The sequence below is a fragment of the Schistocerca nitens genome, chromosome 2, assembly GCF_023898315.1.
Source record: "Schistocerca nitens isolate TAMUIC-IGC-003100 chromosome 2, iqSchNite1.1, whole genome shotgun sequence".
NCBI lineage: Eukaryota > Metazoa > Arthropoda > Insecta > Orthoptera > Acrididae > Schistocerca > Schistocerca nitens.
Window position 1 is genome coordinate 491724848 of NC_064615.1, and position 27756 is coordinate 491752603.

The 27756-nt window shown below is 39.8% G+C and overlaps 1 protein-coding gene across 2 annotated transcripts in view; it reads left to right on the plus strand.

The window, feature by feature from the left end:
- LOC126234462 (protein chibby homolog 1) overlaps positions 1–23307 on the plus strand; it is a 37449-nt gene extending 14142 nt beyond the window's left edge. The window contains exons 2-4 of one of the 2 annotated variants that reach the window (XR_007544730.1): positions 8630–8745; positions 13230–13313; positions 22891–23307. Coding sequence is in view for 1 of the 2 variants with exons in the window: in XM_049943155.1 (XP_049799112.1) it covers positions 8630–8745; positions 22891–22980 (206 nt within the window). In the remaining variant the exon portion in view is untranslated. The remainder of the gene's footprint in view (positions 1–8629; positions 8746–13229; positions 13314–22890) is intronic. The other variant, XM_049943155.1, reaches the window with a different exon arrangement.
- The last annotated feature ends 4449 nt before the right edge of the window (positions 23308–27756 follow it).

The following is a 27756-nucleotide window of genomic DNA, read 5'->3' on the forward strand; positions in this document are numbered from 1 at the left end:
AGGTGTATGGGTACCGTATGCTCTAAGCCAAAATCACAAAAATCGGTGATTGACCATATGTGCATCTCTGCATGTTAGTCATCAATTGGGTCGTGAACCACCATTCCTATCCTGTATCATTACTTGTGATGAGAAATGGTATCTTTATGCTAATATAAGGAAAAGAAAGGAATAATTGAGCCCAAACAAAGCAGCAACTCCCCATACAAAGAACTGCATGCTTCCACAAAAGATAATGTTATGCATCTAGAGGAACAGTGACGGTGTGGTGTACTATGAATTGCTTACCTGAGGTGTAACCATCACCGCTGACATTTATTGTCAACAGCTGAGACATCTTGCGGGTCCAGTCCGAGAAAAATGACCAGTAAGACTGCGTGAAGTGATTCTACTCCATGATAATGCCTTCGTCCATTTTGCCAGCCTGACAAAAGATGCTATACAGGATTTGGGTTGGGAAGTTGTTCCACAGCCACCTTTTCGCCTGATCTTGTGCCCTCAAATTTTCATCTTTTGCACTCTCTTCCCTTCCTTTGCGGATGAAAATGTGTTCCGATCATGATCGACGAGTTCTTCTCCTCAAAACTATGATTTCTACAGTTGTGGAATTGAAAAGTTACCCCAGCACTGACAGACTGTTTTAAATAGCAAAGGGGAATATATTACTGATGACTAAAATCTGTTATGTGTGTCTGTTGTGTTTATTAATCTTGTGGAAAAATGCTACTAGCTTACACACCAACCTAATGTTTTATATTACAGTCTTACATTGTGTGGAAGTTTGTTGTACTATTTCCTTCTATGTATTGTTGATTGTCATCCTTTGCTTGCACTGAAACTTATCAATACGGTCAAATCCTATTTCATAATTCTGTAAATATCAACTGTGTAGCTTTCCCCTTAGAACAATTCTATTACATACATTGTACAGTATGTGTTAATGCTGTAACCTATTATGTTGTCCTTATCTCGCAAATTGTCCAGTTTTTATCTGATGGTATAGGCAACCATCCATGACAGTTTGCAGCATATTGTTTATTTTATATGCAATTTGAGTAAACTTTGCGATTGTTATTAGGTACTTGTTGTAGGCAACTTTGATCTTAAACAATGGAAATTCCAGGTAGGAATATCAACAATGTAGGAAATGATCGATTGCTACTTATCTTAAAGATGACTCATTAAGTTGCAGACAGAAACAGTTAAAAGACATTTACACAAAGCTTTCAGCAACAGCCTTCATCAGAAAAAGAAAAACACACACCATTCATACAAACAAGCAAGGGCAACTCGTGCACACATGACTACCAACTCCAGCAGCTCAGCCTGCAATTCCATTCTGTTCTTTGATTGTGCCTGTTTGCAATTTAACATGCCATCTTTAAGCAAGTGTAAGTAGAAATCTATCATTGTTGATATTCCTACTTTGATGTTACATTTCTTCTGTTAATTCTAATATTAAAACAAAACTGTGACCCCTTTACATTTGTTGCAATCGACATCAGGCAGTGCAGATCACCATCTGGTTGGACCTCTCAGCACTAGTTTCTGTTACACTCCAAATCCACTTGTCAATTACTCTGTCACAGCCAAGCTGGCTTTATACCATGAAGTGGCAAGATGTGGCATGTGTCTGTCTTGTTCAGCCCATGTGTACTCAAAGTTGTACACAGTTTATGATAGAATACCTGGCATGTCACAGTGATGTCTCGACTTGTTTAAGGTATGTTTTTATTTACTAGTTAGTGCTACTTATTATTATATGTTGCCTTTGTATTGTATCCATCCATATGAGAAGACTTTTGTGAGAGTTGTTATTTTACAGCATATTGTATAGTCCTCGTGTGGGAGAGTGGTGCAAGCAGTGTGTGATGTAACTTCCATTGCTTGTTTTTTGGGTATGTGATTTTTGTCATTGAGCTGTTGTGTATGCCCTACTACATTTTTTATTTATTTGACTGTAAGCCTGTAACATCAACATATTTTCTTTTTATAGATCTGGGGATGGCAGGCAATATATTGCTGGAACCAGTAAGCCAGTAATTGTGTTAATGTAGCAATCTTAGCAAGTAAATTGGTTTTCAAAAGAAGACTACAATACAAATTTAATATTCTCTCTACGTTGACCATTACTAGTTATTTTTCTGCCAAATAGCAAAATTCGACCACTGATTTCCTAATTAGATTGTCTCAGAATTATTTAATTTAATTTGCCTGCACGCCATATCCTTGTTTTACTTTTGTTAGTATTCATTGTATAACCATGTCTTCTTCATCTGTTGCCTGTTCCCTTCTGTGATATTGCCTTTCCCTTCTGTGTATTTCTTCCATCTTTCAGCATTCCCTTGTTTGCTAAAAACTGCCTTGCCATTTCAGCCCTTGATATTCATACAACCTCTTTTTTCTATAGCTTTAATTAATTTTCCTTTTGGTAACATATATTTTTCTGATAGTCAAGCATGTTTCTGAAGTTTTGCACTTCTCCCGTAGCCATTGCTACTTTGCTTTTTGCGTCCTGACGATCTCATTTTTAAACATATGTATTCCATGATGATGTAAATTACATTCAATACCTCGTGTGTTACCCAAGTATTTCTATTGGGCTTGGCCTTTTTTCCTACTTGATCCTCAGCTTCCTTCACTATTTCATCTCTCAAAGCTACCCCTCATCTCTTATTGTATTCTTTCCCCCTGTTTCATTCTGTTGTTGCTAGGGCGACCAACATCTGACCATGATTTTAAGGGAGGTTAAGGAAGTGCAGGTGGTGACTATTTGAAGGCGTGGCAGGTGGATGGTGTGTCAGGAGGTACTCTTCCAGTTCACCACTTGCTAATTCTTCAGGGAAGAGGAGGCGGTTGTAATCTGTGTACACCGGTGGGTGCAGTAAGAGAAGAGTGACTTTTAACCATTTATTATTTCTGCAAATACATCTCTCCTTTAGCGATTTTAAGGCAGTCCTCTGCCGCTGCTTGTCCAGGTGTGCCGCGAGTGCGCGGCAGCTACACCGGAAGTGGATTTTGCGTCTCCACCCTCCGCACTCGAAGAAGGTGGCGCGTGCATATGTGGCTTACACATGCCAGCCTAGGAGGTCCTCAGTCCCCTCCCATTTCTGTGGCTCATCTCTACAAATCATCTCTACTCTCAGAAACGCAATGACAGTTGTCACGTGGTCGAGAAGTGCGCCGACCCTGGCCTGCCGTGCAGGTAGGACCCGTGGCTCCACTGAAGTGTCGAGAACATTGGTGTCCTGGCCCAAGTTGACATGGAAGACCCCCAGGCCTTCCCATCTGCATTGAGCTGTCAGCAGCACCGAACTCCTGACTGGCGATTACAGAGAGGAAGACATCTCTTCGGTGGCTGTTGGCGGTGTTGAGTCGAGAAGGAAATCTACAACAGACTTATACCCCATTTTAATACCGTGTCCGTGAATCGAGTACAAGCATTTTTCTATGACATCGATCCTTCTGACCGACTCCCTTCTGAACTCAGATGCTGGAATATTTATAGTGTGAAATATTGGCTGGTGTTGACCCAACATCATTTGTAATGACCGCATAGGCTTTCCTAGTACGAATGTATCAGCAATTCATACTGCGCCCTATTTGCTTAACGCATTTGTTATACCAGCATACTGGTCTGTAACAATATTCGGTGTGCCTTCTTGCGTTAGCGACGCGGCTTCTTACTTCTCGTAACCAGGTGATCTGATACTTCTCAGTCGTATTGCTCCTGCTGATGCTAGCTACCCAGTTTGTGCAAAGCACTGATGTCCTGCTTTCTGTATGACCTGCTAATGTGATGAAACGCTATCCTTTCTTGTCGCACTTGTTGATACTCCCGCAAGGTCTTGCAATTATGGAATTCTGTGGCCAGCTGTGTGTTAACAGAAGATTTAGTCACAATTAATTTCAACTGCACAATTACATTGCATTTTCTGGGAATAGGGGACAGTGGAGATATAAATATAAAAAGTCTGGCATACTTTGTTTTACATCTCCTTCACTTCAAGATCACATGATGATAATTTATTCACTTTAGAAGTAAATGAATACACATGTGATCACTGAGCAGTATAGTAGGTACAATTGGAAAGAAAACTACAAAAAGCGGAACATTTTTTGTTGACTGTCCTCAGTTTTTAATTGCTGCCAACTTAAACGATCTATCGGGACTGGCTCTTTTGAAGCATTGTAAAATGTTGTGTTGTGAGAGTCAGTTAATGTAATGACTGTGTTTAAACATGAATGCCTGTATAATCCATTTTCGTGAGTCTTTGTTACTTCCATGTGTTGTTTATTACCATAGCTGCTGATCAGTATGAGGTGAGTGCTTCCATGGGTTGCCAGTACTATCTGAGAAACAAGTAAACATTCCCCCACTCATGACCCCTCTGACACATATGTTATGTAACTGTTTCTCCACTCCATGCATTCCCTTGAGCCAAATCATCATCTTTCCGTATAGACACGAACTGAAGAAAAGGCCACATGTCGACAACAGTATTGATTGTTATACAAAAGCTTTTTGAGATCTGTCAGTCAGCAATTTGAGCGATCTATAGTACTTTGCAGGATTAATATTTATAACACTGAACACAAATGAAATCTTCATTAACTATTGGTTCTTTCTGTTTACCCAGGTCCCACCTTCTTTTTTCTGCAGTTCCTCCAGTTTTAATCTGCAATCTACAACTAATAATCAGTGTTCACATATACCGTGAAAAAGTTTTGCAGTCTTAGACTGTCTGTCTTACTATTCTCTCTGAAACCTTTCGGTGCCTCCAGATGACTTCCATATATGCAGTCTCGTTTCATGATTCTCAAACCAAGTATTAAAGATTAAATAATACAGATTTTTGTAATAACAATTGGTAATGAACAAAAGTAAAAATAACACATTAACATTGTATCTGGTTGCAGTCTGTCATAAACTGTCCGTGAGAACACTTGCAGTGTTGTAACTGCAGGGTGTATACGACCCAGGACAACCAGTATATCTGGGAAAAACCCGGGAATTTTTTCATCTGGAAGAAAACCTGGAAAAACCCAGGATTGTTTAGAATTCTAGGAATTTTACAATGTTTCAGTTTTCAGTTAAATTTTTGTGATTTTGACTGGTAAGAACCAATACTCTAACAAAGGATGTTACTGTATCCCGCTACTGCAGAATAATATTAATTTAAACCATTAACTTTCCTTATTTGTGTGTTCACGCTACTTAAGAGTGGTCTTGCTATTGGATGACTGCATCACGTGTCTTATGCTGTCATCAGCTGGTGAGCTCACTTGACATGAGCTATGACTGGCTAACAAAAGCGCATAGCAATCTAGATTTCAATGCTTCGGAAAGTGACATGCGCTGTTAGGTGGAATTCAAATTTATACCTTCGTAATACAAAAATATGCAGTGTACTTGTTGCTGCATTTCAAAGGTCTTTCAAAACATATCCCCCCCTGAGTTTAGTTTTCTAAAGTGCCGAGAAATTCTACGTCATTACATAAAACCATAAACATTCAAAGGATTGATGAGTTTTACAGTGCCAAGGAAGAGTATACTGTCACTTAACACAGAAAGTGTATTTTTAACTGGGAAATCTGGGAATTTTTTTTCCTTGTCCACATATACACCCCGAACTGTCAAATTCCATTAATGTTAAGTATAAGAGAACACCCCTTATTGATCTGAATGATGACCCCCCATCAATAAATATTAGACAGTTTTGGCAGAAAGTCCTTCAAGTGAACAAACTTAGTGATGTCAACATGCAAAGGGGAAAGTGGTGCGCCCAAAGCCTCAGTGTGATGGACACTGTACTGCATCAACATGTCTCTAGGTAACAGTAGATACGTCAGTGGATGAAAACAAAGACGTGCTAGTTAAGCCACGAGAATGAAAATCGTTCCAACCACAGTTGTAAGTTTCCAGAAATTGGGAAAGCAGTAAGAGAAAATAGAAGCTGTGTGACAAGACAGCCTGTGAACGCGAAGCAAATAGCCATTGGTGTTCTGTAAATAAGAGCCCAGTATAAGTATGCATAGTAGCATGTTAGTCGCTGCAGCACAGGAGCAGTCTGAGTCAGAACATGTAACTGGATGTTTCAGAGTTCACCAGTGAACATTACAATATTGAGTGACATTTACCCAGTAAGGAATATGTGAGGTCAAACTGTATTTCATTTTGGAGAGCAGCTGAGTAGGACAACTGCAGAGCAACAGAAATATTTTGTGTCTTTGTCTGTGTGTAAGATAATAGAAGAACAATTATAGTGATGTAAATGTTTCTAGAAAGTGAAGATGAACCATGGCATAGGATTCAGCTCTGACAAAGCTGATCAATGAAACCTTGAGCAGGTGTAGCTGTATATAAAGAACACCACTGACAAATAACATTGTCTTGTACCATTCCATTGTTGTTTTACAATTGCAAGCCCATATGTATTTGTTCGTCATTGCTTGAGTTAACTCTGTGATAAGTTGTGTTGTTATATGTCCAAGATACCAGCAATAATATAAAATAAACAGCGAGCTAGGCGAGAAAAAATTTACTATCTGTGCAAGATGATGACCTAGATTATGAGCTAACAGTACAATGCCACAATTAGGCAGTTGTCTAAGAGATAGAAGACGAATAAGCAGTTGGCTGGGATCTGGTGCAACTCAACTGCACTGTTTAATGCTTCAAGTGTGTCATTACTGTGGCAACAAAATGGTAAAATGGAAATCTATTTTATTATTGTTTAACTAAACAGCGATTTAGCTCGTATAATGTAAGTTTATTTTATCTTGTTGAATTATACTAAGTTTAAACTATGGTATTCCTCATACGTACCTTGGTAACATAAAGACACCTATTCTTGTCATGTGTACAAAGTATGCCACACGCTCATGTTATAAAAAACAACACAACTGCAAGGTTAAGGGAACAGAATGAACTATATGTAATCTCTATAAGTAAGCAGAATGGGCTGAGGGACAGTGCTCTCCTGTAGTAGCTAGGAACCAATATTGTTGCTGTGATCAGAAGAGTATGGTAGGATGCAAGTTGTGTCTCTTGAATGAGTTAGGCCAGTGACCTATAAGAGTAAAGGCACAGTAAGATGCACACCTCTTCCATTGAGGTATAGGCTTATATACGAAATAAATTGTTTAACTGTTTAAACTATACCTATTTGACATCCAGGACACTTCCTAGTTTGGTAGCGATCATCTCGCTTTCCCTCATCTGTCCTAAGTAACTGAAGAGATCTTCTATTCCCTCTCACTTCTTACGATGTTAGAAGAAAGGAGTCGCCCCACATTTCATCATCGCTCAAGTATTGTCCACAACTAATGGGGCTGTGATAACAGGACTGCTCAAAAGCCACATTAAGTCTGCCCACAGGACTTTGTCATGGAATTGGAGGAACTGAAGGAAATACCTAAAGTCAACTTATTAGAAGGTGTTCGAAGATGGATACAGGGTGTGATAATGGCCAGTGGGAGACATCCACTGTACTGAGACAATAAACGCTCCACACAATTAATTTTCTGTCAAGTCCAGTCATCATTGGCACTGTAGTATATACTTCATTGGTTGAAAAATACATTACTGCCTTAACTCTCCTTCGATTTATTAGTTTATTTTCTGAAGTAATGGTGAAAGTATCAATGAAGTATTTATTTTCTAAATTAAGCTGTAAGAACTTAATGTCAGGTCTGTATGCAATGTGAGAGAATTGTTTACTGTTTGAGAACTTTGTATTCTTAAACCCTTTCCTCAGAAGTGTTAAATGACACTCCTACATGTGGGACGGGGCAGGGAAGGGTGGGTGGGGACAGGAGCCACGTCTCATGGCCCTGTCTGAAAGTATTTAACATCCCTGTCTTAAGAATTTGTTTTAAAGTTTCCCATTTATAAAAACTTTCGAGTGGTTTGAGGACGGAGCTCATGGTATGTTTAAATGTGTCATTGCTACATGTAAAGATAGAGGAAAGTAGAAAGTATATGTTCAGGGTATATTAGATATACAAACTTTTTCTTTACCTCACAGTTCTCTTGTTCTGAGTTATTAGAAACTAGAGTGATTCAGACTAATTGCGTGGCAGTTTTAAAGCATCTGACATTGATTGTAGTTAAATATCATTTAGCACAATATCACTCATTGTTACTGGTGACTATAGTTAAGTATTTTGTATGAATATGGATAATTAGGATAATTAATCAGTTTGTAGCCCTATCATTCGCACACCCCAAAATCTTTTTTTCAGGGTAGTAATTTTAGTTCTGTTTCATTTAACATTTCAGTTTTTATCTTAGTAGATGCTAGATGTGAAGCACAGAACACAATTCCACTTCATGTTGTTCATAATTCTTTGTGGGTGAGATGGAGTTCTCATTGCCTTCTTCCACCTTGTCACATTGTGGTGGACTGGTATCTTGATTATGTTTGAGTGCTTTACATTCATAAAGTGATTATAAATTGAATAACAATAGGAATGTGAGAATGAAATAGCATTGTGTTTCTCTTAAACTACTGTTCCTCTGAGCTGAAAGTTTCTACAGTTTTTGTGGAGTTGAACATTTGCCCCTCTGCAATATGCAAGAATCACAGGGACCCTCAAATTACATAGCTTCTTGTTGACTTTTCAGAGACTGGCCCAACAAGTGGAATTCACAAAGAAAACAAGAAATTGAGGAAAAGGCTACAAGATCTTGAGAATGAGAACAATTTGCTTAAACTGAAATTTGAAATTCTTCTTGACATGGTAAGCTTGTGGAAATAATGAACATTGAGCACTTGCCTAAAAGTTTGCTGTATATTTTCAAAGCTCCTGTGACTGTGCCAAATAACCAGTTCTTAAAGTTATATCACAACACCGTAAGTATTGTACTTGACCTCATGAAACAATTGAGATTATATTCCACTGATGCATATTGTTTTCTATAATCGTTAGCAGTGTAGAATAGATACACTAATGAGCCAAAGCATTGTGACCATCATCTTAAAAATGAGTTGGTGCGCTTTTGGAACACAGTACAGCAGTGAGTCTGGATGATATGGATTTGGCAAGTTCGCAGTAGGTTTCTGGAGGTATATGACACCCAATTTTCCTGTACAGGCCATACAATTCCCATAAATTAAGGACTAGTAGTTTGTGAAAATTGAGCTGGCACTTGATTGGTGTCCCCGGTGTGTTCCATTATGTTCCAATCAGGGAAATTTTGGTGGCCATGAACTCAATATGAGTTTACTATCATGCTCTTCATAATACTGTAACAAGATTCTGTCTTCGTGACATGGACAGTTACACTGGCAGAAGACACCATCATTGTTGGGGAAGACTCCGAGCACAAAGAGAGAGATCATGTGGTTCATGACAGTCGCACAATTCCATTGATCCATGGTCCAATCTAAATAATTCCATGCCAAGTGAAATTGTAATTGATGTTGTTGGGTCAGCACAGCTACATGTGCGGATCAAATGCTCCAGAGTTTTACATTCAATTATGTGCTCCACGGCTATCATCATTACTCCTATAGTTTCTAGGGAAGCCCACGTAAATGTCCCCCATACCTTAATACTGCTTCCACCGGCCAGTGCGTTGCATGTTCAAGCAACTGTTTGCTTGCATGTCAGCGTATTCAGATACAGCCATTGACCTTCTGTAACAACATGATTCATTCAACACAGTCACACAATTCCATTGATCCATGATCCAATCTAAATAATTCCATGCCAAGTGAAATTGTAATTGATGCTGTTGGGTCAGCACAGCTACATGTGCGGATCAAATGCTCCAGAGTTTTACATTCAATTATGTGCTCCAAAACATTGTGCCTGCACCAGCATTGTACTCTTTCAGCAGACCAGCCACAGATGGCCACCTATACTGCTTCGCGAAGAGGACAACCTTCCAACTACAATGTTTTGCGATGCAGTGCTGGCATCAAACACCTTTTCGCCTACTCATTGTTTCACTTTCCTTCGATCACATTCCATGGATGCTCATGACATCAGCTTGTGAACAATTGACCAGCTTCACCATTTTGAAATCTGGTCCTGCACACATTTTCCCTTGTTGCGACAATTCCATGTAAAGTCCCAGTGCAGCTGGTATCATCAGTTTCTTTCCTTTCCCTTTCCCTTCCCCCTCCCCCCTCCAACTTCAGCTTACATCCTATAATACTTGTCTTACTGTGTTAAATGTTTATGTTAAATATTTAGTGCAAGATTATAACTTGTAATTAGTAAACACGGCATTTTATTCTTTTAAATTTCATCTATGACTATATAAAATACTTAAATTCAAATTTCTGTTGCTGCTGGATGCTTTTAGATAGGCAACCTGCCTGTTGGACTATGCACCATGCACAGGATTAGCTGTTACGTAATTTAATTTTGTAGGCAAGTTCTGGTAGAATGTAAATACTTTAGGAGTGAAGAACAACTCTCACCGCAAAGCAGAAACATTTAGTTGTTGACACACACACACACACACACACACACACACACACACACACACGCCTTTACTCTCACATGGCACTGGCTGGATGCACAATGCCAGTGCTGCATTTTTTCAGTTGGACTAGGTTGCAGTGGGAGTTGTGTTCGGTGAGATAAGTAGAGGAGAGAGAGGCACGAGGCAGGGAGAGGGGTTGGAGGTGGGTAGCTAGCAGCTTGGAAGGAGGCAGTCGGTTTGGTGGCTAGGAATGTGGCAGGGAGAGTTAGCAGGTGCACAGACTAGGCATGTGATGCACAGTTCTCAGTGTCAGAGCCGTTGGGATACAAAGTTCACTGATGTGGGGAAGCAAATTGGGAGGGGGTGGCAAGGCAAAGCACGGAGAAACTGCTGGGTGGAGAGTGTTAGAGACATTGGGTTACCGGAGATCGAGGCCAGGGTGACTATGGGAGTGAAGGATATATTGCAATGATAACTCTCATCTGCAGAGTTCAGAGAAGCTGGTGATAGAGTGAAGGATCCAGATGGCCTGGGTTGTGAAGCAACCGTTGAAATTGTGCACATTATCCTCAGTTGCACCTTGTGCCACCAGGTGGTCAGTTATGTTCATGACAATAATTTGACAGTGACCATTTATCCTGGTGGACAGCTGGTTGGTAGCTATACGAACATAAAAGGTTGTACAGTGTTGGCAGCAGAGCTGGTATAAGACAGGGCTGGTTTCACAGGTGGCCAACATCTGATGGGGTAGGATAATCCTGCAACAGGATTTAAATAGGAAGTGCTGGATGGATAGATTGGGCAGGACTTGCACCTTGGTCATCCACAGGGATATGATCCCTGTGACAAGGGGTTGGGAGTGACACCTAGGAAGTTGTGTACGTTGGCTGGGTATGAAACACCACTTTAGGAGGGCTGGGAAGGATCTTGGGTAGGATGTTCCTCATTTCAGGTGGAGCACAGTGGATGTATTTATCTCATACCACTTTTGAGAACTTGTCACTCAGCTGATGAACTGTCATCACTTTTAGTCTAATGAAGTAACATCACATTCTTCTTCACTTTCTGAGGCTCTAAATTCAATGATGTCAAACTGAAGATCGCAGTAGCCACCCTTTTTTGAAAGCATTACCTAAACAACAATACAGGAGAGAGGCTGAGATTGCATGTTTTTAAGCTGCACACAATAAAGTCAGTATCTAGTGGCAATCATCTCAACCAAAACATTACACCCAGGGTACAAATGAAGTACCAGATGCTCTCTTGTGGCCAAACACATATTGGTGCTGAAATGGCTATAAACGAGGTTTTTTTTTTTCTTCTTCTTCTTCTTCTTCTTCTTCTTCTTCTTCTTCTTCTTCTTCTTAAGTTGCCCGAGTGTATTTGGTATTTTAAGTTTCTGTCAACACAATAAAAATGAGATAACTCTGGGTTTAATGTTTAAGGGGTTAAGTATATGACTAATTTTTTCTTCTTTTTTTTATCTCACCATTCACTTGTTCAACTTCTTTCACTGAGCTATCAGTTCCAAAGGCAATGTCTGCTTTCAGCTACATCACGGAACACAAGTTCATCCATTATTCCACAATTTCTCATTAAGTGTACAAAGACACAAGTACAAAGATAAGTTTCTAAGAAAAAGTGGGTTACATCTTTGTCAAAGACATTAACTGATAAATTTTTAGCAAAACTTGGTATATCTGAATTTAAAGTGTTTTATGTTAAAACTTCAAACTTTGTTCTAAACATGTAAGATAAAAATACACTCTTAAAAAAACACCATGAAGGAATTATCCTAGTGGGACGGAAATTGGTGGATGTGATGTACCTGTACAAACAGGCAAATGATTACAATTTGGATGGTTTATTCAAGAGAAAGACTTCACAAATTGAGCAAGTCAGTAATCTGTTGGTCCATATCTGGCCCATTATACAAGCAGTTATTCATCTTGGCATTGATTGATAGTGTTCTTGGATGTCCTCCGAAGGGTATCATGCCAAATTCTGTCGAATTGGCACAGTAGATCGTCAAAATCCCAAGCTGGTTGGAGGGCCCTGCGCATAATGCTTCAAAGTGTTTCCATTGGGGAGCGACCCAGCAACCAAGCTGGCCAAGGTAGGGTTCGGCAAGCATGAAGACAAGCAATAGAAACTAACACTGTGTGCAGGTGGGCATTATATTGCTGAAATGAAAGCCCATGGTGAATAGTCATGAAAGTTAACAAAACAGGGAGTAGAATATTGTCGATGTACCACTGTGCAGTAAGGGTGCTGTGGTGACAACCAAAGAGGTCCTGCTATGAAAAGAAATGGCATCCCATATCTCCACCCATGTTCATGGATCATATGGCAGGTGACAGGTTGTTACCCCACTGCTGTTGGGACATCTCCAGACACATCTTCAGTAGTCATAGTAAGGGTTCAGATTGAAGTGGGACTCATCAATTCACACAATTTTGCTCTAGTGAATGAGATTCCAGGCAGAAGACAAACCTGGAGATGCCCCGGACAGTGGTGGGATACCAAAATAAAATTCATTCACCATGTGGCCCAACAATCAAGAGTGATGGTCTAGGGTGCCATTTCATTTCACAGGAATTCTTTGATTGTCATCCACAGCATCCTTACAAACCAGTGACACATTAACGATATACTACATCCTGCTTGCCCCCCCCCCCCCCCCCCCCCCTTCATGGCAAGTCATCCTGGACTTACATTCCAGCAAGATCATGTCCACCCACACATGGGGAGCATTTCTACTGATTGTCTTTTGTCTTTGTGTTTGCAGAACACCACCATGACTAACAAGGTCACGTGATGTCTCCCCAGTTGAGAAAATTTGGAGCATTATGGGCAGGGCCCCCCGAACCAGGTAGAGATTTTGACGATCAACATACCAGTTGGACAGAATTTGGCATGATGCTCTGTAGGAGGACATCAAACAACTATATCAATCAATGCCAAGCCAAATAACTGTTTGCATAAGGGCCAGATGTGGACTAATCCATTATTCATTTGTTCAATTTGTGAAGCTCTTTCTCTTGAACAAATAATCCAATTTTTTCAAAATTGTAATAATTTGCTTGTCTTTATATGTACATCACATGTACTAATTTGTGTCCCATTTGGATAATTCCTATGTGGTGTGTTGTTTCTTAGAGTGTAGTTATGCATGAAATTATGAAATTTAATTGGACCAGTTTTCTATGAACTTTTTGATTTATAAAATGAAATTATCACATAAGTGTTGATATTGAAGTATTGAGAATATACCTCAAGCTTGATTACATGATAGTGCTTTGAATTGTAAAATGTTAGTTCTTTTTGTGTGTGTGTGTGTGTGTGTGTGTGTGTGTGTGTGTGTGTGTGTGTGTGTAGTACTATCTGGATATCTGAATGGGAGAATCTTTTTACCTCCAGAATATTTTGCTCAGGAGGATCTCATCAACATTATGCCATACAGTAGTGCAACATGCTCTTGGGGGAAAAAATCACAGTTGTAGTTTCCCATTATTTTCAACCATTTGCAGTACTAGTACAGCAAGGCAATATTGGCTAATGTTAATAAGGCCAAATTAGTCAACTATCTAGACTGTTGTCCTTACAGCTACTGAAAAAGCCACTGCCCCTATTCAGGAACCACATGTTTGTCTCTTCACAAATACGCCTCTGTCGTGGTTGCACCTATGGTATGGCTCCTCTGTTGCAGTTGCCTGTCTCATTGAGACACTCAAGCCACTCCCACCTCTTATTGCAAAGCCCATGGTTCGTGTTTTACATAATGTGACAAAATGCAATAATAATAATATCATTAGTTGTGGTGTTAGTGGTGGTGATTGTGGTAGTAGTAGTAGTAGTAGTAGTAGTAGTAGTACAGCAGCAGCAGTTGTAGTAATACATATACTACATCAGCTGATTCTGTTTATATATCATCAGCCAAGCTAATGGAGTTGGCCACAAGTCAGTCTTTCAGGCTTCCTCTTAGGCTGGACTTAATTTTTAGCTAAACTTTTTATTGTTGCTTAAGTTATTGAAAATATTTGTTCCTGAATAGTGGACCACTTTTTGGGCTAAAATGCCATTAAGTCTGTGTGTTGGTAGTTCTTGTTCCAAGTACTGGGTTTCAAACTGAGCTGTTTGTTGGAAAAAGGGATATATTATTTACAATAAATTTCATGAAAGAGTAGATACTTGGAGAAGTGGTAGTTAGTAAACCCAAAATATGATACTAAGCTGATGGGAAAAAAATGCTAATGGAAAAAAATTGCAGTGCCAAAAAATAATTAATGTAGAGTAATTCAGTTTTGAGAATGTATTTGTCTAGCTAACATATTTAAGTAATTGGATAGATAAAAAATCTACTCACCAAATGGTGGCAGAACACACACATAAAGGATCATTGTAATTGGCAAGATTTCGGAGCCAATGGCTCCTTCTTCAGGCAGAAAGGTTGAAGGAGAAGGAAGAGGGGTGAAGGAAAAGGACTGGAGAGGTCTAGGAAAAGGGGTAGATTTTGGGAAAGTCACCCAGAACCACGGTTCAGGAGGGGCTTATCCGTATGGGGTTAGAAGGAAAAACTGATTGTTGGGGGATTGCACTGGATGGGATTTGAAAACCTGATGAGAGCTTGAAGGTGGAAGACAGCGTAATATGCAGACAGAGATTACTGCTTAAACATCATGCATGAGTTAATAAGAGTGAGAAGCTAAGTGCCTTGTATGTAACAGAGGTGGGAGTGGGGTGATGAAAAATAGACGGGAAAGACAATGAAAGATGTAGAAAACTAAAACAGAGTGAAGCAAACAGTAGTTACAGTGAAGAAATGCTGAGATGGAAGAAATTAGCGTAAATTAAGCCCAGGTGGGTGGTGAGAACCTAGGACATGTTGTAGTGCTACTTCCCACTTGGAGTTCCGAGAAACGGGTGTCTGAGGAAAGAATCCAAATGGCATGTGTAGTGAAACAGGTGCCGAGGTCACAGATATCATGTTGTAGCGTATGCTCTGCAACAGGATATTGCGAGATGCCAGTATACACACTGCCGATGCCTGTTCATCCTAATTGGTAATTTGGTGGTATTAGTTGATGTAGAAAGCCGAACAGTGTTACACAACAGCTGGTATACGACCTGTCATGTCGGAAGTCGCTCTCCCTTTGATAGTATATGTTTTGCCTGTTACAGGGCTATTATATGTAGTGGTAGGAGGGTGCATAGGGCAAGTCTTGCAGCAGGGATGGTCGCACGGGTAGGAGCTATAGGGTAGGGAGGTGGGTGCAGAAGGAGCATAGGGTCTGACAAGGATATTGCAGAGATTGGGAGGGCAGCAAAAGCTATTCTAGGTGTGGTAGACAAAATCAAAGACAGAATGGATCTCATTTCAGGGCATGATTGTAGAAAATAAAATCCTTGTCAAAGTTGGTGCTTGATACATTCAAGACCAGGATAATATTGGGTGACAAGTGGTGTGGTCCAAAGTTGTTTTTTGAGGGATCAGCAGTACTAGGATTGGATGTGATGGCCTGGGAAATCTGCTTTTTAACTAGGCTGGTGGGGTTATTACGTACAGTGAAGGCTGGGGTGAGAATGGTGGCGTATTGCTGTAAAGATTCTGCATCCGAACAAATACATTTGCTTCAGATCCCAAGGCTATATGGGAGGGAACGTTTGATGTGGAAAGGATGGCAACTGTCAAAATGTAAGTACTGTTGTTGGTGCGTTTAATGGGGACGGAAGTGTGTAGCTGGTCTTCGGTGAGGATGAGATCAACATCAAGGAAAGTGGCTGGAATTCGGGACAGGACCGTACGAAATTTAATTGGAAGAAGGTATTCAGAGATTCAAGGAATTTTAGCAGGTCAGCCTCACCATGAATCCATATGGTAAAGATGTCATCAGTGTATCCAAACCAAACCATGAATCCTAGGAAAGCCCCCTCCAAGTGACCCATGAAAAGGTTGGCATAGGAAGGAGCCATCCTGGTTCCCATGATCTGTTTGTATGTCTGCCCCCTCCAAGGCGAAGTAGTAGTTGTTAATTATAAAGTTGATTAAGGTGAGTAGGAAGGATGTCATAGGATTGGAATCAGGTGGGTACTGACTGTGGAAGCTTTCAGCAGCAGACAGACTGTGAACGTGGAGGATGTTGGTAGAGAGGGAGGTGGCATCAATGGTGACAAGCAAGGTGTGTGGTAGGAATGGGACGGGCATGGATTTCAGATGGTCTAGGAAGTGGTTGGTATCTTTGATGTAGGAGGGGAGTCTTTGTACTATTGATTGAAGGTGTTGATCAACTAAGGCAGATGTATGTTCAGTGGGTGCTTTGAAGCCAGCAAGTATAGGATGGCCAGGATGATTGGGTTTGTGGAGTTTAGGAAGAAGGTGTGTGGTTTAGGTGGGGTGAGAAATTCTATGGATTGAGGTGTTAGTCCTTGTGAGGGGCACGAGGGATGGGATCTTGGTGGAAGATGCTGTATGTAGAGGTGTCAGACAGCTGGCATAGACCTTCACTAACACTCCTTTCGGTCAAGTACCACTGTGGTAGATCCTTTGTGTGCTGGGAGGATAATGATGAAGTCATCAGCTTTTAGGGAACATAGAGCCTGGAGTTCTGCAGAGGACAGGTTAGGGTCATGTTGTAGGGACCTGAGGTAGGTCATGAAGCAATGCTGGATGTAAGGACTTCTTGGAAGGCTTTGAAGGGATGATTTTGAGGTAGTGGTGGTGGATCAAGTTGGGATCGTGGTCTGAACTGTTCAGGGCAGTGCCCACTGCCAGGTTTGCTGTTGGAAAGGTTTTGGGATTGGGTACAAAGTGATATTTCCAATGGACATTACATGTGAAGGGAAGTACGTCCTTCACTAAAGTAGCATGATCAAATGCAGGTTAAGAGCTGACAGTGAGGCCCTTAGATAATATAAATAATTCAGTAGAGGAGAGTGCTTCAGATGAGAGGCTAAAGACACTGTACTGTTGTGACTGGTTCTTGGGATTATGGGTTTTTCTTGATCTGGGAGGCAGTGGTGAAGGCTGTGGGATGTTAAGGTTGGCCAAGCTCAGTGTGTAGGAGAGGAGTGGTAGTTGGTGGTGTGGCTGTTTAGGGAGCTGTCCCTCTGCAGCTGACATCTGGCATCTATAAAACAAAATGCATGTACATTTGCATGCTTGCATTCAAGATTCTGGCAGTGACAAAGGTTATTAATGTACCAGCATTTCAGATTTGCAATGGCTTATCCCCCCACTTACATTAACCTTTGATCTTGCAATGTTAATTACTGAAATATGTTATAACAATGAAAACAATCAATTATTGACAAAATTATGCAATTGGATGGATAAAAAATGTATTCAACAAGTGGCGGTAGAACACATACATGAAAGATGGTGTTTCATGCCCTACTTCACTTGGTCTGTCAGTACATAGACGGTTAATGCTGTTTTTAGATGACACTGGAGTTGTCTTCCAATGATATCCAATATGTGCTTGATTGGAGACAGTTCTGATAACCGAGCAGGACCACGCAACATGTCAACACACTGTAGAGCATGTTGGGTTGCAACGTCGGCATGTGGGCGAGCATTATTCTGTTAGGAAACACCCCTTAGAATGCTGTTTATGAATGGCAGCACAACAGGTCAAATCACCAAATTGATATACATATTTGCTGTCAGGATGTGTGAGATAACCATGACATTATTCCTGCTGTCATACGAAATTGCAGCCCAGACCATAACTCTAAATGTAGGTCCAATGTTTTGGCACAGAGACAGGTTGGCTGCAGGCCCTCAGCTGTCCTCCTCCTAACATGCGGTCTTCACTGAAACAACACAGCTTTTTTGCTTCACACCAACAATGTTGCAAATGGCAGTGGTTTAGGTTCAGTGGAATGCATGCTATTGAACGTCTGGCTCCCAGCCGTACTTGGAGTAACTGATTTGTAGCAATTCATTGGTCACTGCAGTGCCAAGTGCTGCTCAAATTCCTGCTGCAGATGCAGTGCAATGTGCGTAGCCATATGCCAAATGTGATGGTCTCTCTCTGTAGTACCATGTGGCTGTCCAGAGATGGTCTCTCTCTGTAGTACCATGTGGCTGTCCAGAGCCAGTCTCCTTGTAGCCATACATTCTTGTGACCACCACTGCCAGCAGTTGTGCACTGTGGCTACTTTTCACCAAATCTTTCTGCAACATCGTAAAAGTAACATCCAGCTTCTCGTAACACTATTACGTGACCTCTTTCGAACTCGGTGAATTGTTGATAATGGCATCTTTGTTGCCTTACAGGCCTTGACTAATATCAACTCACCATATCCATCTCATGACTGTTACAGTGTGTATGTAAAGCAAACCTGATTTGCATCCCCATAGTGGTGCTACTGGCACTATTCTTATGCGACTGGTGTGAAATATGGTTAGATATCATCTTTCACATGTAGGTATACACCACCCAACTTTTGTTTCTGTCACACAACTTCTTCTTGATGTCGCAATTTTCTTTTTCCATCAGTGTATATGACATAATAGAATGAAAGTAATAGAAGTGTTTCAACTTTTTAACTTTTGGGTGCCTATTTCTGAGAACCAACATAAGGTTTAAGGTTAATGTTTGTGAATGCCTTTTATAAGGGTATCACCACTTGATTCTTTGTGATCTAGTTTTTAGCAATGTTATTTCAATATTTGTTTAGTACAAATTAAATAAATTTTGTGTTTTGTTTTATATTGTCTTCGAAGTAGGGGATTAGTCTGTGTAGCGGGGATCTTATTCTGCTGCTGTTTTGTGGGAAAAAAAGTGCAGGTAAGCTTAGGCTTACACATACTTAGACTTGATTGTGGTTTGCAGATGTCTTACTTTTCTTTGACTCTATTGGGTTGCTGACGTAGCTGTGGTGATTACAGTTACCCTGTAGGGAACAAGCTATGGTGTAATTTTGCCTGGGCTATATGCTGTTACATACAGTGTAATACACAACCAATTGCTCCGTCATTCTCTCTCTCTCTCTCTCTCTCTCTTCATAGATGTGTTGTGTTCCTAGCTATAATGAGTGCAATATCCTTACCTCAAGTTATACTATTGTCTGCTTCACTTCTACGTACAGCCACACTTACACTGAGCTTTGTATCAATGTTTGTGACATTGTATGCAGCCACTGCTCGGTTATCAATACTTGTAACGTGCTGCAACACACAAAAACAGCTCTCTGCAGCTATGTTGGTACAGATGAAAGAAAACATTGCTTTTGTTCAGCTACGACTAAATGCCATTGTGTAGCATCAGTGTTTATTTTCTTCCCTACTTGGTGCTGGGGAATATTGTATGTGTGTCATGTTACAGTGTGTAAAAAATAATGATGTAGACAAGAAATCATATTTTCAAACTTTTACTCTGAAGCAGAGGAGTGCCTCTGAAATTTATGTAGTGCCAACTACAAAAATATTAGAGTGAAAACAGGATTCAATGCCAAAAATGACTGTGCTGCTTAGCATGAGCCACAGTGACGCGGAGAAGAAACTGAGGTTGATTGGCTACTCCATGGAGTGCTGTGTGCACAACGACCATGTGTGTTAAATTAACAGGAAGGTCAGCGTTGGCCGAATATTGATGTTTTATTGATAGCAGAATCGATTTTCGATCACAATTGTGATTGCTTCTCAGTTTTGGTTATTGATAACTTGATACCAGTGTCTGAGTTTAATTTTTACACCACAGTACTGAAGATGATCACTAAGTGATCGAAAATCGATTCTGCTATCAATAAAACATCAGTATTACGGCCAACGCTGGCCTTCCTTTTAATTTTAATAGAAACTGAGGTGCCTGCTAATGAAGTAAGTTCCACAGTCTGGCTGCAGACAGGCCAGTCAGTCCCGACTGACCAACTACAATGTTATCCTTTGTCAGTGGCGTCACTGGATGTGGTATGAATGGGCATGTGGTCAGCATGCCACTCTCCTGGATATTGTCAGGTTTTTTGACCTGTTACTACTTGGTCAAGTGTCTCCTCAGTTGGCCTGATGAGGCCAAGTGCACCTCGTTCCAGTCCTCCCACCAAGGAAAAATCTCTGGCAGAACTGGGAATTGAAATGGGTCCACTGCATGGCAGTCAGCTGCGCTGACCACTCACTAAGGAGGCGTTCTGTGTTAACTCAGGGCAAATACAAAAAATGAAAAAAGGAAGAGAACAAGAGGTCTTGCAGTGCTACTGAATGATTATATAAACCAAAGTGGTTTGAATTTGAATCTTTACATTTATTGTATGATATTCGGAAACCTAAGGAACCAAGAGACACATTTGAAAAGAAGGTAAACAAGATTATGCTTGGTAATGTTGATTTGTATTCTGTACAGTGAGATTCAGCTGAAATTATTTTACCATGGTACAGTTCCTTGTGAGCTTACAAAATAGTGTGAAGATTCATCATGAATTTATTCGAATGTTTGTGAAGTCCTCTGTGGTATGTTTAGAAATGCAGTTAGACATGAAGGAGCAGCATCTCTAAGCCCCTGAGACATGACAACTGCCTGAAGGCAATACAAATTGCGGCTTCATTGTGTGCTGTAATAGCCGCTTGCAAATTGTGGAGATACACTGCTGTCATAGTTATAGTACGTGCCTTCTCAGGTTGTTATTAAAGAGGCAGAAAACTGTAATTCTAAAATTAGCTCCCACTAGCAACAGGGCACTGTAAGACGGTTTGCTTCCCATGGATTGATCCAACAAAACGGAGTAAGTGGAATGCCCAGCTGGACACACTTTCTTTTTCAAGGCACTCACCTTCAGGTGCCAACATCTAAAAATTTGACTGCAGATTCTCCAAGATATACCAGCTTATGAAACAGGAGACACTGCAGATCAAGAAAAACTGGTGATAAAGGAGCTGGGAGGGGGAACACAACACATTAAACGAGGCAACAGTAATGTTACAGAGTGTTTTGTGAAAATACCTCTCTCATGTTCATTGGAATGGACTGTGACATTCCACTGTTTTGTTGAAAATGATGATTCGTTTTTATTGCACGCTCTTTGTTTATCTATGAACAATAGAAAAATATGTTTCAGTTCTACTAATGTAACCAAATTAACTTTACGTAATCCGTCAACCAAAACTTCACAAACTGCAGGAACTACTTGAGATAGCTTTAAAATGTGGAATAACTATGCAAGGCCTTGATAAAAAATTCGTGTTGCCATAAGTGGAGAATAACAGGGAGTCATTGTCTCACAGGAATTGCTTTTCTGAAACTTGTGCCTTTCTTTGGGGTAAGCAGCTCTGTCTTTGGTAAAATTTCAAAATCCTAGCAGCATCTTCCACATTCAGCTAGTAGAACATGTCATTTCTGACAAGAGCGCTGTACTGTGTTTTCCTTCACCAACAAAGCCTAAGTCTTTGCCTTCTTATATTGTCAAGTATTACTGGTGCAGCACCACTAAACTTCTTCGCTGCTCGTAGCACAGGTTTTGATGCAGATATGCTGTGTGAAATGTCTGCTACCAGTTCAGCATTGTAAACAATGCAATTATATGTGCAGAAATATTTGTTGCTAGTGTGGACGGGGATGCAAACAATGAGTATAGTTTCAAACGTGTTGCAGACTTCACTGAAAACAATGTTGAGAAATGTTTTCAACATTGTTTAAATGTGGCTTCGTGCTGTGCTCGACATGTATACAGTTGGAAAGTACTGTCATAGTTATGTGTCAGAACACAAGACTGGCTGATAAGTTTTGTTGGAAAATTATGTCTCAGCCTGTGTCAGTTTTAAAAATGTCCCCTGTGCTAGTATTTTCTCAGTACAATTTAATTACTTCTGTTATTTTTCTATACAGTTTCTATTTGGAAAGTTAGCAAGGTGTTATTCTCATTTCTGTTAGCTTGCAATGGTTTTGTTTATTCTTGAGACTAATTATTGATTAAAAACCTTTCTATTTTTCCTTATTTTATCACAAAGGTAAATTAGCTTTAGCATACTTTCTTATTGCCATTTTACATAGTTGTCTTTTATTTTGCACTTTTATATACACATGTTAGCAGTTTGCAATAAAATTGATTGATTATAATTGATATTATATTGGACACTTTTAATTCACTCATTCGTAATATATTTTTTCGTAACAGTATTTTTCATCTGTCTGGTACTGATTTCTTTCTCGGTTTAAAGAAACCATTTGTTCCTTGTTGACTATTCATCCCTTGTCCAGAATCTGTGTTGGACTGGGGAATATACCTGGTGCTGATGAGCTAACTGAATAGATATAAGTCATTATTGATCTAAGAATGCTCTTTTTTGTGGCAAAATCCTTTCACTGATGCAGCGTCCACCCTAAGATACATACTTTTGTGAAATAAGATATTCATTATTTGCTATTTTTCTCTAAATTAATGCTAAAACAGGTACCAATATATTGCATCATTCTTAGGAAGTTTAATTTCAAGAATTGTTTCTTCATTCACAGCTAACACAAACAACTGCTGAAGCTCATCTCAAAGAAAAACAGATGGAGAAACTGCAGTCAGCTGTGAAACACTTAAAACGGAGAAATTGAGAACTATTATTTCTGCCGTCAGATGATTCTTGCTCTACAGAAATAAGTTATCACCAGCAGGTCTGAAAGACATCATGGTGTGATAAATAATTCATGAACGGAGACACTGCAACTAAGTGTAGTGGTTATTGTTAAGGAGAACTGATGTTTTGTTCCACAGCTCAGACAATGAAACACTTAATCAGTGTGTAGAAGGTTGTCTGTATAGAAGCTAATTGCTGTAAAACTGAAGCCTTCAGAAATTTTTACGGAATACACTCTTTGTGGATTTTTGTCATACTGTTTAAGAAGGCTGCCTGATAGTGTTTAGCGTGAGTGAAAAATAAATGACTTAATAATAAAAAGCTCTTTTTTTTTATTTCATGTTGCTCTGACCATCATAAGTAACATGGCAGACGTTATTTTATCCACAATGGCTTGAGTACTCTGCCTCCATTCAGGAATAAATAAATGTGGAAACACTGTGATTTAATGTAAAAATGTCTGCTGCTGTCTGAAGATCGATTATCAGATTTGTTTTTCTTACTGCCTTCTCACCAACTCAAGTACAGAGCAGTTTGTCCATCGAGGAAGCTATGAATTAGTAAGTTGCCTTATTCGATCTCCTCAACTTCTACAGCACTGAAATTATTTAAATACAGGTATAATACAAATGACAGAGTTGCAGCAGAATTAATACTTTGCACTCTTCACCATTTTCATTATTTGTAAGTGGTTTCACAATTCATTCCTCATGTATTATTTATCATGATAAAGAAGGCATTAATAATTTAATTATATAAAGCATGTCCATGTACAGTCCCAGGTGAAACACAAGTACAGAGATTGTGACAGAACAGTTGTCCTAATGTGTGGTTTATTTAATTTGCAAAACATGTTTTGGGAAAACATTATTCTGTTAACAACTTCTTTAAACAAGAAAAACCTGAATCATTATTTCACATCACAACTTCCCAAAACAGGTGTTTTTCAAACTGAATAAACCACACATCTGGACAAATTGTGTGTGTCATCGTCTCTGTGCTGACATTACAACACAGTTGCACCACGGCTGCACAACATATAACAAAAACAGAAATGTATAAATTGAATGACACTGTCTTAATCTTAGCATTACTTTTGAAAGTTAGTTTGGCAGTAGAGGTAATAAATAATGGAAAATAAACATTTGTATGTGCACAATAGAAAGTTTCCCCTGTTATATACTTCATTATTTGCACAGTGTAGATGAAATGAGTAATTGTCACCCAGTACTATGAGAGTAACTGGAGATACAACAGGACAGGACAAGTGATAAATAAACAGTGGACTGCCAGTAATAGATAAAAGCAAGCAGACAGTTGGAACACCAAGTACATGTTGTTGTCTATGAAGATCTGAGGTAGTGGTGCATTTGGCGGAAGAATGTAGATGCTAACACTGGTAATTTTTTGTCAACATGTAGACATAATAATCAGAACAGGGATTTTAGTTAAGATAAGTCAGTCTCTCTTTGTGGGGTTAGACTTGCTTAGTGATGATTGTGGAAGGGGTAGTGGTAGGTGTCCATTTAGCCTGGGTAGTCAGAAGTGCAGGGAAAGGAAATAGTAGTCTGACAACAAAGATGCAAGTGTGATGAAAAGCATGTCTGTGCAGTTAGAGAGAACAGTTGCCATTTTAGGTCATGAATTCAGAAAATCACTAACCAAGTGGAGGAGTGATGTAATAAATGTTAGAATAGTACTGTGTGACAAAACAAATATTCATTTGTTGTATTTGAAATGAGTCAATATTTTTTATTTGCAGTTGTCGCTGGTTATTGATTTTTCAGTGTTTCATTGTGAACCTTCTTATGTAGAATAACATAGCTGAATGTTTCTACTGGCTACCAGACTCAGGTGCAGAAGTAGCTGATGACTTCAGAGAACAGCTCAGTTTGCAGGAAAGTTTGTTTCCAAAAAAAATGGTTCAAATGGCTCTGAGCACTATGGGACTTAACTGCTCAGGTCATCAGTCCGCTAGAACTTAGAACTACTTAAACCTAACTAACCTAAGGATATCACACACATCCATGCCCAAGGTTGGATTCGAACCTGCGACTGTAGCAGTCGCGCGGTTCCAGACTGTAGCGCCTAGAACCGCTCGGCCACTCCAGCCGGCGTTTGTTTGCAAATTAAACAATAATCGTTTTAGGAAAGTTAAAGCTGTATTAGTGGTAAATGTGGAAGCTAAAACATGATGTGAAACTTATAAAAGTTGACTCTTGGAAAAATGAACCCAACCCTTTTGAGGATATTTACAGAGACCAGAATCAATGAGTATGATGCTTTTGTAACAACAGTAGGTTCAAATGAGTTGAAAAATAAGCAGAAAAGTCTGCACATTCAGTAAAACGGTTGAAGAGAGGGTTCTCATTCCTTAGACAAGAGGTGGAATTGTTCGACTGAGGCAGTGGACATAGGGAGGAAGGAATATTGTGTTTAATGTCCCATTGACATTGAGATTATTAGACACAGAGCACAGGCTCTGAATGTGTCAAGGATGTGGAAGGAAATCAGCTATGTCCTTACAAAGGAACCATCCTGGCAACTGGCTGGAGCGATGTAGGGAAATCACAAAAAAAACCTAAATCTAGAAGGCCAGACGCAGGTATGAACCGTCGTACTCCCAAATGCGAGTCCAGTGTGTTAACCATTGCGCCACCTCACTCGGTGACATGTAGGGGAACTGTGGCTCAAAATAAATGCATAGTCAGACAAATCCCAATAAATAAATAGAGATAAATTCAAGATGATAGAGATCCTCCTTATACAGGCAATATCAAGAACCTTGTTGAGAACCCAGTAGATATGCAACAAAGGATAAATCTGTAGGTAGACAGATGATAAGTGACATGCTCTAGACTACCAGAAGGGCTGAATACGAAGCTTTTAAAAACTACAGCAGCAAAATAGTATCACAAGACCTGTCTCAAACCTATCTTCAGTTTTGGTCATGTGTTAAGGCTGCCAGTGTTGAGACTCTTGTTGATCAGACAAGAAACAAAATTGATAATAGCAAAATAAAAGATGAAATGTTTAATTTTGTCTTCACACAGGAAAAATTAGGAATGTTGCCATTATTCTATTACTGTACTGCTACAAAGATGTGTACAGTTGTGATGTATTTGTAGTTTCCCAAAACAAGATTAAATGAGATGTTTTATTGTTGCGGCTGTTTGTGGTTCCTTTTGAAGTATTCAAAAGCTCAAAAGAGTTAAAAGACATTCATTCCTAGATAACTTAAACATAGTTTTTGCACATACTATATTTGCTAACATCTGCTTTCTTTTGCCCAATGTGAAAATTTATCCTACTTCATTTTTGTTGCATACTTCCAACACGAATAAATATTGTTAACATTCCCATATCAGAAATATGGAAAAATAATTTCATGTAAAATTTATATAACTGCTGCATACTTTCCAATCTTTCTCTGAGGATGTCAGTTGATGAACCTGTACTATTGATTTGTTAGATGTTTTCCTGAATGTACCACATGCCTTTATTGCTTTGTTGCACAGTCAGAAAACCTGATCTAGTTTTGTACATACTAATTGTTGCTGGAAAAAACAAATATGGTTGGAGTAATGTGGCAACAGTATTTCCAGATACTCCCGTATTGTGCTTATTGATGTCAGATTCTGCGCCATATGAACAGCAAAATCTAGTACATATTTGTCTCACAATATTAAATTATAACCAAACAATGGAAAATCCAGGAAAGAATGTAACAATATTAAAAAAAGGATAGTTGGTACTCATCATATAGCGGAGATGCTGAGTCACAGGTAGGCACAACAGACAGTCACAAAATGAGCTTTCAGCCAACAAGGTCTCTGTTGAAAATAGACAACCCCCCCCCCCCCCCCACACACACACACACACACACCAGTCTCTGGCAGCTGAAGCCAGACTACGAGCAGCAGCATGATGGGAGAGGTAATCGGGTGGAGGTAGGAGGCGGCTAGCTGGGTGGGGTGGTGGACAGTAAAGTGCTGCTGGGAGCATGCAGGGCCACTGAGTAGGGCAGCTAGGTGCAGTCAAGAGGTTAGACAGAAGACAGGTGAGAGAGGAGAGTAGCGGAAAAAGAGAGGTGGTAAAATACTGGGTGTGTTGGTGGAATAGAGAGAGGGCTGTGTAGTGCTCGAATAGGAACAGAGAAGGGGCTGTGTGCTGATTAATCCGAGAATGATGGGCATTGAATGACTGTTGACAGGTGTGCAAGTCCTGTCAATGCGTGTTGAATGTCGAAAGAGGAGTATGGACTGCTCATGCAGTGGGGATAGGAACACCACTGCCAATAAACCGACCTCCCATTTCAAGAGAAAGGTGCATAAAATAATAATGAAAACACTGCACTTATATTGATGGTAAAGAGTTTATCCAAGTAATCAGCAGGATAGGCATAATGGTAGGCCTTTTCGATAATGTTGAGCTCTTGTTGAGTTTCTTTCACATTGTGTAGGTCTAAAATAGCATCCTTTCATCACTTCCTCAGTTCAGGAAAACAGTCAGCAGAAGACTGGTTGGGATTGTAGGGAGTTGGGAAGTGTTGCTTGTGGACTCATACGCTATGCACAGTTAGCAGCAATGTAATTTCAGATGTGGTTGACCCATTGCTTGTCTTTTAAGCACTTCCACATAACAAATCATAAATTCATAATTCATTGCCATTATTTGAAATTCATGGACGCAATGCACATTGTTCACCCTCATTAGATGGGGGGGGGGGGGGTTCAGTTAGTGAATGTGGATA